The 15,561-nt window shown below is 40.6% G+C and overlaps 1 protein-coding gene across 12 annotated transcripts in view; it reads left to right on the forward strand.

Annotated features, from left to right (window-relative positions):
• Nucleotides 1-13,617, forward strand: part of PRUNE2 (prune homolog 2 with BCH domain) — a 242,626-nt gene extending 229,009 nt beyond the window's left edge. For 4 of the 12 annotated variants that reach the window (XM_070590661.1, XM_070590658.1, XM_070590663.1 and 1 more), the window contains 4 exons: nucleotides 375-410; nucleotides 937-975; nucleotides 5,642-5,689; nucleotides 10,275-13,617. In XM_070590661.1, the coding sequence (XP_070446762.1) occupies nucleotides 375-410; nucleotides 937-975; nucleotides 5,642-5,689; nucleotides 10,275-10,305 (154 nt within the window). In that variant the 3' untranslated portion in view covers nucleotides 10,306-13,617. The remainder of the gene's footprint in view (nucleotides 1-374; nucleotides 411-936; nucleotides 976-5,641; nucleotides 5,690-10,274) is intronic. The other 8 variants (XR_011531762.1, XM_070590659.1, XM_070590667.1 and 5 more) reach the window with 4 other exon arrangements.
• Nucleotides 13,618-15,561: the final 1,944 nt, after the last annotated feature.

Below are 15,561 nucleotides of genomic sequence, written 5' to 3' on the forward strand. Positions count from 1 at the left end.
AGGGCCTCGCCTTGTTTAACCTCAGCTGGGGACATGCATGTCAGGTGACTCAAATTTTCTGCCACTCTACAAACATCTGCAAGTGGCCATGAAAGTGCCACAGACATTGATTTGGAGGTTACAAAGAAAAGTTGGCAAGTAGGCGAATTCGCAAACACAGAATCCGCAAATAATGAGGATTGGCTGTGGATTATTATAAATTCGAAATCACTGATTATACTTAACGAAAATAAGATTTCTCCCAAAAGGCATTTTGATTCTAACTTGGGTAGGCTTTTTCTCTCATGTTTTGACAGTTCTTTAAAACATTTACCTGCCATTTTTTCCATCTGTTTGCTCGTTTTCCTCACTGCATTCGTTTTTTATCTCGCAAGGTACGATGAAGAGAGATCTTATAAGAGGAGTGTGAGGTAAAGTCTCCTGATGTCACAGTTCACGCTGGCACCTGTGTGTGTGTCCACCAGTGTCTTACTCGTGGGTGACCTCAACATGCTACCCAGTAAGAGGTCATTGTACTAGTCCCTTGAGTGTACCATTTCTGGTCTTTGTCCTGTGTGTAAAGCTGTTGAGGTCAACCTAATTTGCACCTGTAACCTGCTACACCAGATACAGCCCTGACTTGGCCCAGGCTGCAAGCTAACAGTACTCAACAGACTGATGTGGATGTTTTCAGCTTTCTTCAGCAGGCATGTTTCTGATTTCTTTGCAACTTTTGTATCTACCTTTATGAAGGAATTTGCAAAGTAAACATCCATAAACACTGAATGGGGGGGGAAACGACACAATATTTAGTGGTAGGAATGCGTCAGTGCTCCAGAGGACCGTTTTAAAAGCACATACACTCCACTTACGTTTGGCGCTGCTTTGCTGGATGACTCACGCTCTGCTCGCTTCTTTTTTGTTTCTTTTCTACGCCGATAATTTTTGCTCATGCAGACTGGATGAAGAACTGAGGGAAGCATCCGAAGCAGCTAAGTAAGACTTGGTTTTCATTCAGCCGCTGGCGTGATGTTGGCTTGCATTTCAGGAATGAATTGGGAGAACCCGCATGCCTCGTGTTTTATTCTTGCATTCCGATAAATAATGCTGCCCTTTAAAAGTTTGCTTTGTCCCAATGATAGATGCAATTTCTGTTATGCTACTATAATCTACTTTCCCCCATGATCTTGGTTATCTGGAGGAATACATTTATTACTGTTGCTTAATTTTTTTTTTTAATGTACATGCAGTTTTAGGCAAAAGAACGCATCACAGTCACTGCCATATATAATATAACATCCAGATGATCGTTAGATATATTGAAGCAACAAAACCTTACTAATTCATACTAATGGAGAGAAATGATGGCAAGTCGAAATTTGGGATATTTTTGTAGAACCAATTTCATGACTTTCCAAATATATTTTTAAACAGCTTATTTAGTGACTTGGAAATATTGCTTAACTAACACCTTCTGAGCTATTTGAATGAACAGAAAAAAAACCATTGCTCACTATTGTTAAAATATAATTTTCAAAAAGGTAAAATCGTAGCTTTAATGTAAATATAAAATGAATACATGCCAATGATTTTATTCAACTAATTATTTAATGAAGGAACGGGTAAGATATTAAAACCTGTTCAAAGAGCATTTGAGAAGCTACATACCTATAGGCAATTTGTAAAGGAATGCTAGGATAAGATTGTTGGTTTTGGGGCCCGCCCGCTGGCGCAGCGGTTAAGTGCGCACATTCCGCTTCAGTGGCCCAGGGTTCGCTGGTTCGGATCCCGGGTAAAGACATGGCACCTCTTGGCAAGCCATGCTGTGGTAGGCATCCCACATATAAAGTAGAGGAAGATGGGCACAGATGTTAGCTCAGGGCCAGTCTTCCTCAGCAAAAAAAGAGGAGGATTGGCAGCAGTTAGCTCAGGGCTAATCTTCCTCAAAAAAAAAAAGATTGTTGGTTTAGATGCAAAACTGATTAATGTCCAACAGGGTGATAAATTTAACCTCAGGGTTTTCTTTTAAACTGGACAGAAATGATTTGCATCTCTGCTCAATAAAAATGTACAAAATCTACAATCTAACCTCTGTCCCTACAGAGTTGCAAAATAGCCCATCCATGGAAATTCAACTCAGCACTGCTTTGAAAGAACATCCTGTAATTTCCTTTTCTTATTTCCAAGTTATAAATAATTTTTTCTGACATTATATGTTAAATGTAGACAAGTGCTATCTGGAATGTTTACTGTATTGAGCTGTTCTCCATTTCAAATATTGCTTACACTGTGAATTTTTATAACCAGTTCCCATTTTAATAGATAGCACAAAAGCAGAAAGCCTGGACAATGTCCAAAGACCTACAAATTCTGAATAAATAAGATCTAAATTAGTGAAATTTTTTTTTTGCATAGATGTAAATACCAATTCCCGATGAAAACAATCCATTTAGATATTTTTTCCCTATGGCGCATTTTTATTGTATGTAATCTATAGAATTATTTGCCTATAGTGTGGATCTTTGGAGTTAAAAATTTAAGGAAAGAGCTTTGCTTTAGAAAGTTTAGCTTTAGTGTAATTTACTGTTACAATATTCCTATCCTCTAGTTTTCTTTCAAATAACTGACACCCAGTTAGACTAAGAATACTCAAAATTATATAGATTTTTACTCTAACGGAATTTTCTTAGTCTCTAATTCAACTGTTACAAACAAGAAGTCGTGGAAGTGAGAAAGATATTAGGAATCAAGGAACTGAATGTTGGCATAACGTCCCCCTTTAGCGTTTCTCTGTACTCAAATTGCCTGTGTCACAAGATTCCCCAGAGAGAGAAACAGCAGTGGGTTTCTCTTCCAGATTCTTTTTTTTAGGATGATAACATATTTATGAAACCAAGGAACTGTTTTCAAGCCAAAAGATGGGGGGAGGGAACATCAATCATTTTCCAGCCAAACCCATGATAAAGTCATATTGCCATGTTTCTTCGTTATTACCATAAAATTTTGTCTCCTTCAGTAGACTTTTTTTCCCTCCATATTTCTACTCTTCCTGCTTAGCTACTGTGGTGAAACAGTTATCGTTTTTGGTTTAGTTGTGTAGCTTTTTTTATTTTCTCTCAAATCCTTCATTTTGTTCTCTTCCCTACCCCGCCCCAAGACATGCACACCCCCCATAACTAAATGGTCTCAGGTGGTCCTGAGAAGTCTTGATCTCCTCTCTACAGGAGGCACTAAGCTCATGCCTAGTACATAGTAGTTGCTCAGTAGATTTCTGCTGCATAAATTGATGAATGTGCATAAGATTGAGATCATTGCTGTGGAACAGTGGTTCTCAAACTTTACTGTGCATCAGAATCACCTGGAGCCCTTGTTAAAAGACAGTATCCTGGGCCTCCCCCGTCCAAGGTTCTGATGCAGGAAGCCTGAGAATCTGTATTTCTAACAAGTTCCCGGTGATGCCGATGCTGCCCATCTATCTCAGGGCCATGATTGGAGTATCACCACCTTAAGTAAATGGCTGAATAAAAATAATTTGATTTGTCTTAGGAGTCTATGCCCTTGCTCTGGATTCAATGAGGAAGCCACCTATCTGAATTCTCCTCCAACTGATCCTACTCCTTTCAATGGGGACGTTACGTGTACGAGGAATTGAAATACATCTGCACATTTGAAAACGTGTAGGGAGAAAGAGTTTTACTACGTTGACCCCACAGATGATTGAAATGCCTCCAAATCCTCCCATTTTAGCACACTAACTACATCTTCTCAACTACCCTTCAGCCCCTGAGCTGGCCCCCAAATCCTCGTGCAGACTGTATATGATGATTTTGGTTCAGAAAATATGATCCCTGCAGATCTATGGTTAGATTCTAGAAGCGAGATAACCCAGGTTCTTTCTGTTACAAGGTGCTCCCTGACTTTCCACATGACCTATATCAGAAAGCTGGAGGGGGCCGGCCTGGTGGCGCAGCGGTTAAGTTCACACATTCAGCTTCTCGGCTGCCCCAGGTTTGCCAGTTCGAATCCCAGGTGCGGACGTGGCACCGCTTGGCAAAAGCCATGCTGTGGTAGGCGTCCCACGTATAAACTAGAGGAAGATGGGCACGGATGTTAGCTCAGGGTGAGTCTTCCTCAGCAAAAAGGGGAAGATTAGCAGTAGTTAGCTCAGGGCTAATCTTCCTCAAAAAAAAAAAGAAAGCTGGAGGCTGGTTCTGACCAAAGGCAAACATACACGTTGCCAGGGAACAAAACCTTCCTGTCTCCTGTTTTGCTTTATTCCCATTAGTGTTTTTGAACATCTCTCCCCACATACACACACCACCACCACCACCTCTGATTGACTTTCAGGTGATTTTCTCAGCCTGCCTTATTTTTTCATTACAACTTTACATCTATACAGAAAAGAAAAAAAAACTTTCGAAGGATAAATTGTGTCTAGAGAGCCATTCCTATTTTGAAGATGGTGAAAAACCCATCTGTGGCCTTTGGAGTGACAGTATTAAATGGGCTGCAAATTGTTGTTTTCTTTGGAAGGATTATGCAAAGTTAAAAAGCAGAAAAAGTTTGGAAGATTGCCCTGTGTTGATTGCATTCCAGCTTAGCTAGGTTTTTCTAGCACACTGTCAACACTTGCCTGACTGTCCTTGTTCACTAGAGTTGCCAATTATCCTCCATTAAAATACCAGACCACCAGCAAGAAGGGTGGGGAGAGAGGGCGAAAAAGCCCTCTGCTCAGCAAAATGCCAAACGTTAATAACTGAACCTCTTATGTGCAAACAGATACACAAGCTTGTGAAATTATTCACGTCACAAAGGGAACTCTCGCATGTAAAAAGGATCATAGACTCCCTTTGCTGTTTGTGTGTCAGTGAAATATTTACCAGAGGGGAAAAAGTAAAAGTTGAAATATACTAAGTATTAATCAGAAATTAATATAAAGCAAATCTGAAATTTGCCAACAGAGGAATCCCCGCAACATGGATTATCAAAAGCAGCTCATATTACACGGAAAGCGTAAACACATTCATACACCATAACACCACTTTTATTTCATTATTTTATATGGGTACATTTTTCTTTTTGAACACATTTAGTTTAGGTTAATGTTGGGGTTCATTTGTGTTACCTGAACGCAGCTCAGCTGTAGGGTCGTAAGTGTCCCGTTATTTTTCTGTAATAACAATCACAACAACAAGGAAAGCTGACACTGGCATTTTTCGTTTTGGTGTCTTCGAAAATACTCATTCTTCTGAAGACAGAAAGTTAACTGTGTTCACATGTAAATAAAATTAGGTGCTTGAGAGGGACTGTCCTTTGTGTATAAAATATATGATTTGAGTTACAAGTAAAAACTTGCAATGTTATATTCCCTGAATAAGTTAGATTGAAAAGTTAGGAAAAAATGACAAGGAAAGAAGACACCACTGGAGGCATTTGAAGTTTTCAATCTTCCTTTCATGTTTCTAGATCATGGGCAATTGTTATGTTTCAAAACTGATAGTAAAAGAATCATGGCTTAATCTCATCTGTTCAGGCGTGGATTTGCTCAGCATTAGCAATGGGGCCACAGTAAACAGTTTGAAATGCTCAAATCTGTCTTGCTTACTAACTGCTAACAGTGGAGAAAATGTTCACTGCTTCCTGTTTTTTTCCTTGCACTCAGAACTAGCTGCCTTTACAATGATCCAGAAATGTCTTCTATGGAGAAGGAGTAAGAATTTACCATCAATAACATCTACGTGGTTACTTGTATGGCTGGGCTCTGAAAGAAAAAAATATATTGAGGATTGGGTAAACTCTGTTTAGATGTTCGGCTTTCATGTTCTCTATTCCTGAAATCAGAAACTCAAAGAGCAATGTGCCAGCTTAAAACACCGTCTCATTCATGACCACCATTAAATTTCTTAAGGACAACCTAAGTCTTTACTTGACATTCTACTTTCCCAATCCCAAAACGAGGAGAAAGCGAATAGGAGAGCCAGATGTGAGAACATTTGGGCAGGAGGAATGCCATTCTGCTTTCTGAATTACATCATCTATTTTAATTAGTAAAAGCTGGGACTTCCATTTGACCTTAATATTTTGGTAGATGAGAGAAAAAAATATTCTTGTTGAAATCCCAAGAGGCACGTGAGTCTGGATGGGATTTTAGGAATGATCTAGTCCATCTAGGCCCATCCTGTGAGAAACAGAAATCGAACACGTATTGAGTTCTTACCACATGCCAGGTTCAGTGGGAAAAGCTTTACACACACTATCTGATTTTTATCCTTGGAATAAGTTTGTGAGGTACCTTTTACAGATAAGGGAAGATAGCATAGAGAGATGATCTGACTACTTCAAACATTTACAATTGTAAAAATGGCCCAGCACTGGGATTTGAACCTCTGTAGGGTAGGTGTAGAGCGAAGTGGTTTTGAAAGCAGAGGGAGGAGGTCTTAATGCTGGAATGGATGCACAAACTCCGATCTAACCAAAGACTAGAGGACAAAATTGGTTGCCTGAGAGAAAAGAGTTACTTATCAGCCAAGTCAGCTTCAGAGAATAAAGTGTGGTCACCAATATGCTCTCAGAGAGAACCTGGCCATCGAGTTAGGGGCTCCTAATCTCGTCTGCGTTGCAGAGAATTTAACGTTGTCCTTCTTCCCAGGAATCCAGAAGTGGGGCAAAGATTGGATTGAACTGTCATGTTCCGTTCCCTTCGGACCTCCTTTCCCTCGAGGTCCAAGGGGAAGTTGGAAGATCACACTGCTATAGCTCTGCAGTTGTCATGGTGACCTTAGAGTTTACGTAAGTTCATGTTCAAAACTCCAGAGAGAAAGGCCCAACTGACGAGTACATAAAGAACAGAAAGCTGTTAGGAATCTTTGAAATCATGCAGGTACTTTTCTGAAAAGTCCACGTCTTTGAGATGAAGACAACAATTGCTCTGAGCGGATTGCCACACAAAGCAAGAATATGAGAGTCCCTCAGTCCACCTTAATTCATTTTGCAAATCTTCCCTCCTTCAACAAAACAGCGCCCCCTAGAGCAGAGTCCTGGGCCCGCAGTTAACGAGCTGCGTGGACAGAATGTCACTCATTGGCCCACTGCTGCTACATCTCGGGGCTTACCCACTCCTTGCTCTGCCTTGTCTGTTTCCCTCCTCATTTGTATATCGGGCTGTCTGGATTGGGGAGGGTGTGAAACTCTGCTTCTTGTCTGGGTTCATTCCAGGGCTGGGCGTAGGGGAGGGAGGGAGCTACAAATTTACAGTTACTCCCCCTTTCTGAGAACATATTCTTCCCCATGCTTCCCTTTTCTTCGGTCCTCTTTCCTAAGCCCTAAACCCACGTCAGGAGCACAGAGCGGAGCATGAGATCCGGGATGAGGGGCAAGATTGACCAAGAATTTTTTCTGCTGACTTCCAACCCTGGATTTCTGGCTTTCTTTAGTATTAGAATAGGGGGCTTCATTTACCTTCTGGTTTTTGTGTGGAAGCATTTTATACCTTCTGGTATTGGATAGAGAGACTGCAAAATGGGCTAAGGCTTTTCCGAGGAGCTCAGTCAGGCCAAGAATAAAATGAAATGTGTGCTAGTATGACAGTGGCCTGTCATTTTCCTCAAAGAGAGAGAAAGGAAGATTATTCCCACCTCCCCCATCTTCCTACCTAAAACAAGAGTTTTTATTCATCGTTAAACAGTATTGTCAGACGCTTTGTAAGGAGCCTCACTTAATATGTGTTGGATGTCAAAATGGCATATAGTAAAATTACCAGAAGGTTGCTATGTCTCACTGCAAAGTTGGTTTTAGAAAGCTAAGCCCCTTTGCTCAAAAGTGAGGAATACTTTCATATTTCAATTCTGATTAAAACTAAATCTTTTCCCGAAAGCATACTATTTTTAACAGAAGCCCTGGGAACTTGTCTCCTTCACTTTTAGATGTGGATTTTATTCATTCATTCATGTCCTAAAACTTGCAACATGCTTTTTATATTTTTACATACACAAGAAGCATCTATGATCAGGGGGATGTGGTTCTGTGTGGGGAGACCTGAGTTAGCAGCGTTGTCAGTAGTTTCATTGGTTCCACAAGATAACTTGTCTCAAAAATTAATCTTCAGGGGCCAGCTCCGTGGCCGAGTGGTTAAGTTCACGTGCTCTACTGCGGCGGCCCAGGGTTCGGATCCTGGGCGCGGACATGGCACCGCTCGTCAGGCCACGTTGAGGTGGTGTCCCATATCCCACAACTAAGAAGGACCTGCAACTAAGATATATAACTATGTAGGGGAGGTTGGGAAGATAAAGCAGAAAAAAAAAAAAAAAAGATTGGCAACAGTTGTTAGCTCAGGTGCCAATCTTTAAAAAAAAAAAAATTTTAAAAAAAATTAATCTTCAGTGTGGTTTCCTGTATTTATTTAAAAATCATCCACCTTTTGACTATCTCTTGCTTCTTCCGTAAACTGCGTAAATATGTTACAGTCTTTTTGTTTCTCAAAAGCTGAAGGGGTGAATTAAACCCTAGAAGTTTTACCAAAAAGTCAGTATGAAAAGTGAAGGCTTTTGAGATAGACATCCTAGCATAAATGTTTTTTCAGATTTTTATGAGGGGCCCTACACGGAGAAATGAAGAGATGGTGTGCTTTACCCTCTTCGAGATGATTTCAAATATTCTGACCCACATTCACACTTTTCAGACAATGTGCCCCAAAGTTTGGTTTAATAAATATTCTCTTGGTCTGTGAGAGAAACGGAGCCAACGCCATGTTGAAAGAATGAGAAAGAATAAAATCGCAGTCATCAGATCAAACTTAATGCAGACTTTTGGAAATAACTGCAGCTGGGAAGCACATTTTAGAAGCAAGAACAAGATCAAGAAGGACCTGTTTTGTAAAAGCATATTAGAAAAAGATCTAGAGGTCAGAGAGGACAAAAAAGAAAAGACCTCTCTGTGGTAAAACTGCAGATAAGAAAACAAGTCAGATCCTTGAGGGCATAAAAAAGAGATTAATATCCATGACGACCTGGCCTCTCCTGACAGTCAGCATGGCTGGGTCTGAAAACTCCCAAAGGAGACAAGACCATTACAAGGAGAGTAATTAAGCAGAAAGATGATTTCTCTTTTAAAAAGACACCAAGCTACTGCTACTACTACTGCTAATAATAAACGTTCACTGTGTGTTCACTGTATACAAGTGAAAGCACTTTTGACTTAATCGTTAGCAAGCCTGAGAGGGAGATGATTGTTCTATGCTACAGTACAGAAATGGAAACGTAGAGAAGGTAGGTAATTTGCCCAAGGCCCCGGAACTCATAAGTGGTGGAATTGCTGAGGGTATTTCAAAGGAAAGATACTTTACTACTATAAACTGGAAGGGCAGGCCGGGTGGGTTACCAATGGCTTTATTTGCAAAGCTCCTACAGTGAACTGCTCAGCGGCTGCAGATTCCACCAGCAGAGCTCCGTAACCTTTGCAACACACAGACGTCTGGCTCCGGAGGGCAGATCTGAGCAAAATCCGCAGGCACTTCCCAAATTGCCCTTTTCAAACAAAATGTTTTTCTTTTTTTCATGGCTGAAATTCTTACTCTGAGGGTTCACTGGCTGTAGTTCTCTTCTTCTCTGGAGGTGCCAGGAAGTTGTGACATGTTTGCTAAGAGACGGAAGAGAGACCCAAGTGGCCCCAGGACATTTTAGACTTATTCCCTAGATATTTGGGAACCCACTAGATATTCTTAAAAACAAGCTTATCTTAGGTTATAAGAATCCATCTCCTTAAAGTAGGCTAAACCCTTTCAGGCAAATCCTTTGGCTCTGGAAAATATTGGGGGGGTTTTGCGTTTTTGTTTTGTTTTGTTTTTGACATTGCTGTATTGTTGTTTACCACTTTCTTACTATTCAGCACTTGTCAGATGTTGCTTATTTCAGGCAGATCATTTATTTGCCCCACGAGGAAAGGTCATTTACTAAAACTAGGTAGATCTCATTTCCAAAATGCAATCATGTTCCTTGTCTTGATCTAGTTTACGAATGAGCCTGTACAAGAGTCTTTTGTTTCTCTAGATCATTTTGAAAGGCGTAAAATGCTTCCAGAAACAGTTGTGTAAAAATAACCGATTCCATATTTTAGAGAAAGCCTTGGCGACTAGGGGAGGATTGTGTTTCAGCAGATTTTCCTGGTGTAAGAAACTTGCATGATTTATTTTCAGTGAGTCCTTTGGGGAAAAAGACAAACACATGCCACCCCAAGTCATTACTAAATGTTTCTTACAGTTTCTCATGTTTCTCATCTTTTTTCTTCCCTTTTTTTCAAAGTATTGACCTGAAGCTGAAAGAAAAGTCATAGGTGGCCGTGGCTGGAAGAAGAGGATGCTTTTCTGCTTCGTGGTTCTGTTGAAACATGTCTACCTGGAAGAGACAGAGCTGATGGTCCTTTTTTCCGCTTTGCACTACCTGGTGCCAATCTAAATTTCTAAGGGGAAAATCAGTAAGAGAATTTGTTTGCTCTTAACATGTTTTATGAAATTGTGTGTATTTTCCTATTTTGCCAATTATGTGCCTCAAAGATTTTAGTTGAAACTTAGCAGGAAAGTAGTCCCCTCCCTTTCGATATTTTGTTAACCCTTGGTGCAGTGGTATTTCATCTCTTAGACTGGTACACACCAATGAGATACCTTCAATCCACTGTTAATTGGGAGTGGATTTGTTTCCATAGATTAGCTGGATTTCTCCTTGGTGATCGTTTTAGGTTTAAAGTACACAGGGCTCAACTCTCCCTGGGAGAGATGTCCCCATGTAACTCCACCTTTAAAATTCTAAGCTTGCTTAACACAGCCGTAAACCAGTAAACCAGACACGTGCGTGAAACCAACATCAAGTGAGTGCCCACTTGGTCCTTGTCCACGTGAATCGTCTAACTTCTCAAAGGGAAGTCAGGCTTTGTAATTCACATCAGCTTTATTTTAACTATCAAATTGGGCATCATGTTTTCAGTGAATTGGTCTTTTAAAAAATTGTTTTTCCAATGAATGTCGAAGACCTCCACCTTGAGAAACTTGAGGATCAATGTTTGCATTTTTGATAGCTGTCTGTGCTTCAGGCCGTAAACTTAGGGCAAGATGTTATGCTTTACAGGCTAAGGACTCAAGTGTAAGGTGGCGCACTTAGAAATTCATTATTGGGTAACATTCAGTTATCTGAATGGCTCTCTCACATGTATTATAAAAAGGAATCTGCTTTAAAACATTCTAATCTGATCACAGTTTTAAATTGAATGATTATATATTATCATTTACAAAATATTCCTTCATAATCTTCATATCCCTTTAAAATACCAATGTGATTTCGAATCTGTGGGCTTCTAGCAGTGGGATCGGCAAACTATAGCCAAATCTAGCATACCACCTGTTTTCCTGTGGCCCGCAAGTTAAGAATAGTTTCCACACTTTGAGTTGAAAAAAAAAGTTTGAAAATACTCCATGACACATGGAAATTATTCAAATTTCAGTTTCCACAAATAAAGTTATATTGTGTTTTATTGAAACGCAGATTTCTTTACAAACTTTCCCTGGTTGCTTTTGCACTACGACTGCAGGGCTGAGTAGCTGAGACAAACCACGCGGCCCAGAAAGCCTAAAACATTGCCTATCTTTACAGAAAAAGTTTGCTGAGCCCTACTCTAATATGTCCATCCTCCCCCGCCCCTGTTTGTGTGTGGATATTAGTTTCTCTAACGGAATGGACAAGTAAGGCTGCAAACTAATTTATTCATAAAAAAGAAAATGTTGACATCCACCATCAGTCAACTGCATGGCCTGCTGGGAAAGACAAGGAGTCCTAGCCACAAATGCATGGCTCAGGCTGTGTTTTGGGGCTCAGGCCCCAAAGCGGGGCCTTCTTAGAAGCTCCTCTTTGACTGTTTACAGGTGTTGCTGAGGTGCTGACCTTGCACTGGCCACCAGTCCTAGTTTCCAGTATCACCTATTACAAATAAGATAGCAAAAATAAAAATGTCGTGGAGAACAGGGTTCCACCATACTCTCAGGGTGGTAATGACATCCAGGAGAGCTGTCCGGAACGCTTTGAGCCCTGGGTATCATTAGCCTTGAAATGCTTTGAAGTAGATGTCTTTGCACACGTGACTGAATTTCACTGACCTCGTTTGCTTCATGTCCGTCTCCCACCCACCTTCCAGACATGCTCACAGACATACAGGTCAGCTCTTTCCTCCGTAAGCCATAGCTACCTATGTTCCCCTCTTGGTCCCTTTCAACTTGGTATCCTGTTCAATTGTTCTTTTTGGTCTCCTCCCTTGTGATATCTGGCTTGTCTGATAGAAAACCCTAGAGCACGCCCTCTCTCACAGCCCAGCTCCACCTTTGGAAGCGCAAATGATGCCTCTCCCAGAACTTAGTGTCGCCAGAAGTACAGTGTCATTCACCCATTTCCCACTGTTGCCCTGGCATAATTATTAATAGTGCTCCCTTTCACTCAGTTGTGTCCCATTTTGGAAGATGAGTTATGTGGTCTCTTAGGCCACAAGAAGTAATGAAGAATCCAGTGTTCAGCTTAGTGGTGCCAGCCTGAGGATATAGAGCTGTTGGTGGACGGCTCTTGTTCTAGTCACTCAGACACGACAACAGTCTCACCATTCGCGTTCTCTTTGAGCTTGTCCAGTCTGTCCATGGAAGACTACTCAGGTGGTATTCTGTCTGAAACTTCATCTTCCTACATGGAAATTACGAGAACCTTTTCCAGTAGATGATTTTGTTTGGGCTGTTCACTGAGCTGATAGTTAGGCATCTGCTATTTTGTTATCTTAAAAAGATTAATTTAATTGCACGTGCTAGAGAAAAGCCATTGTGTAAACTCAATCCAAGTAAATAGAATCCTAGAAGAATCCTGCAAAAATAATCCCTAAGCAGATAGGTAGACAGAGGTAAACATTCACATCATTAGCTATCCAGCTCCTGCATTCTGAGCATTCTTGCTGTGCTCCTGACTTCTGGGAACTGTTTTGCACTTTTCCTGTAGATTTGTAGTTAAGGGAACCAAGGGGTCATTGTGGCAAAAGTATTGTTTTCCCAAAGTGGCAACTGCTCTTTACATAGTTCCTTGATTAAGAGAAAGAACAGAAATCTGCACAGAAGATACTATCAAGGAGTGGGAAAGTGTATTTAAGAGCAATAGCCGGGTGTGAAAGAAAGCTCTAAAGTTCCTGTTGAAGCCATACACTCTTTTATGGGGTTCTCTTCTAAGACGTACTCCGAGGCGCGTGAGGAAGGCACTACGCAAGCCTTTGTGTTATTAAGAACTCATTTTAAGTGTTCAGTTGTGGTACTATGTTCGTAACGCTCATATATCACAATGCCTCAGTAGTTTGCTCCCTTAGAAACAATTAGATGTGCACAAATTAATCTTTTATATATTTAAAGGATTTTCTACCATGTATTGGACTGCTCAGAATAAAGTATCTATTAGACTTTGTTTTGGTAAATAGATAAATAAAATTCTCCCTAAATAGTGTGGATTCATAATATAAAAATATGTAACAATGCTATATATATATATATATATATATGTATGTGTGTGTGTATATATATATATATATATGTATAGCCTCTATGTATAATTCAGAAATAAAAATTAATTCCACTCATTGTGTCTTTCTTTCTTTGAGTCAGCAAGAATCTTTCTCTAGCTCCACTTTGCTGCAATCTTATCTGGGTATCAGTCTGGCTTGAGGACAGTATCAGTTTTGGCTTTCTTATCACCTCAACTTTATTCCCTTTTCATTTTTACCTCTCAAGCCTCAGGGACCTAAGCTTTCAAAATGTGCTGTTTTCCCTCTGGGTCAGCAGCTGCTCGCTTTGGAAGCATCTCCATGATTCGTAGTTACTTGATTTTGTCAACTTCTCCTTTCTCTGCCCCTCACCTTTTCATGGCCTGTATTTATTTTTAAATTAAGTAGCATTTTAATCATTGGGTTTTTTTCACTTTTACAAACTTCAGGCAAAATCAGAACTGAAAATTACCACTGTGCTCTCTTTGCTTTTTTTCTCTAAGCCCAGTAAACAAATCTGTACCTCTGCCTCTCGGAAAGTTGTCAGAGTAACCAGATGAGAAGTTGCTCTGCAAAAAGTGAGACATTGCACTTTCTCATGATCTAGGAATGAGTTCTGGTGGACGTTGTACTCTCCCCAGTGAAGGGAAGAAGGACAGGAAAAGACTGAGAAGTAATTACAGGCAAATGAACAGCATGACACTCCAACGTGGACTGTTGTCTTCATTCTGCTCCCTTTACCTAACTGGGGTGGTAAGAATTGGAGACACGCTAAGCATACAGCACAAGGGGCAAGGATGGGTAAAATGTGGTGGATGCACACCAAAACATGGTATATTACGCTGCTGTTAGAAGCTACAAATTACACGTTCATAGAGCAAAACTTAAATCATAGGGTGCAGTGGAAAAAGTAAGAAAGAACTCTATTTATAGCAGAGTGCCATTTATGTAAATTCTAAACCTATGCACACACCCAAAGCAATGCTACATAGTATACAAAATCCATGCATATTTAAGGACTTAGCCCACTCATGAGAGCGAGTGGGGATCCAGGATGAAGCTGAGAGTCTAAATAAAAAAGTAGAAAAGAACATTTTACAGGCTAAAGTTAAAAGTCAATAAAATGGAGATACCTTGAACTTTCAGCCATCGGTCAGAGAAAAGCTGTGTTAAGGTCCTCGTGGTCCCTAAGGGGCTGTTTCCTTCCACGGCTTCTCCTGTGGTTGTCCCATTTCCCTACGTTGGCAGCATCGGTGTGCTGCTGCTGCCAGAAGGTTGCCCTAGGCTGCGTCACCCTGCTGTCACAGAGCTTTTAATTAAGCTGGTGCCTTTGACGCATCAATCCTCACACAGCTGTGCGCCTTAGAGAGTGAGGAGATTGTCATGAAGTTAATTTTCCCAGAGAGTTTCACTCACATCCATCCAAAATTACTCTCTGTAGCCAGGCAAAGTTATTTCTTTCAACATGTAAATGATTTCAACATTTTAATGAATGTTAGATGGTGAACACCAATAGCTGCCATCCAGTATGCCTCTAGCCTCACCCCTGGTGGGAGACCTGCACTCTTGACACTGCATCGTGCCCTCCTCGTGAAAGTCCTCCTGGTTAGACTGGTGAACTGAATTATGCTGTTTTCCCCTTGTGCTCGTTATCTGTTGCTACATAACAAACTACAGTCAAGTCTCATTATTCGAGGTGATTATGTCCGATAAAGTCACCGATTACACTGAATTAGCTCGTACGGAACTGTTGCTCCTAGGGGAAATACAGGATTAGGTTCCTGCAAAGCCTCTGGTCACAACATTTTCATCAACTGATCAATACACAACTTTGTTTTATATGTGTTTCTGTTTAAATACACTTGATTTCATATATTGTTGGTTCATTAACATTGAATTCACAGCCAACAGCCTGAGTATAACTCATGCCTGAATGAAGTTTACCTAATACAGAAATTTTCTCCATTAGGCACGTCACAGCCTTCTTGGGCTTAGGAACACTAAACAGCACTTCAGCTCTATGCTTGGGGACCGTTTTGT

Source organism: Equus przewalskii, chromosome 22 (genome assembly GCF_037783145.1).
Source record: "Equus przewalskii isolate Varuska chromosome 22, EquPr2, whole genome shotgun sequence".
Lineage (NCBI taxonomy): Eukaryota > Metazoa > Chordata > Mammalia > Perissodactyla > Equidae > Equus > Equus przewalskii.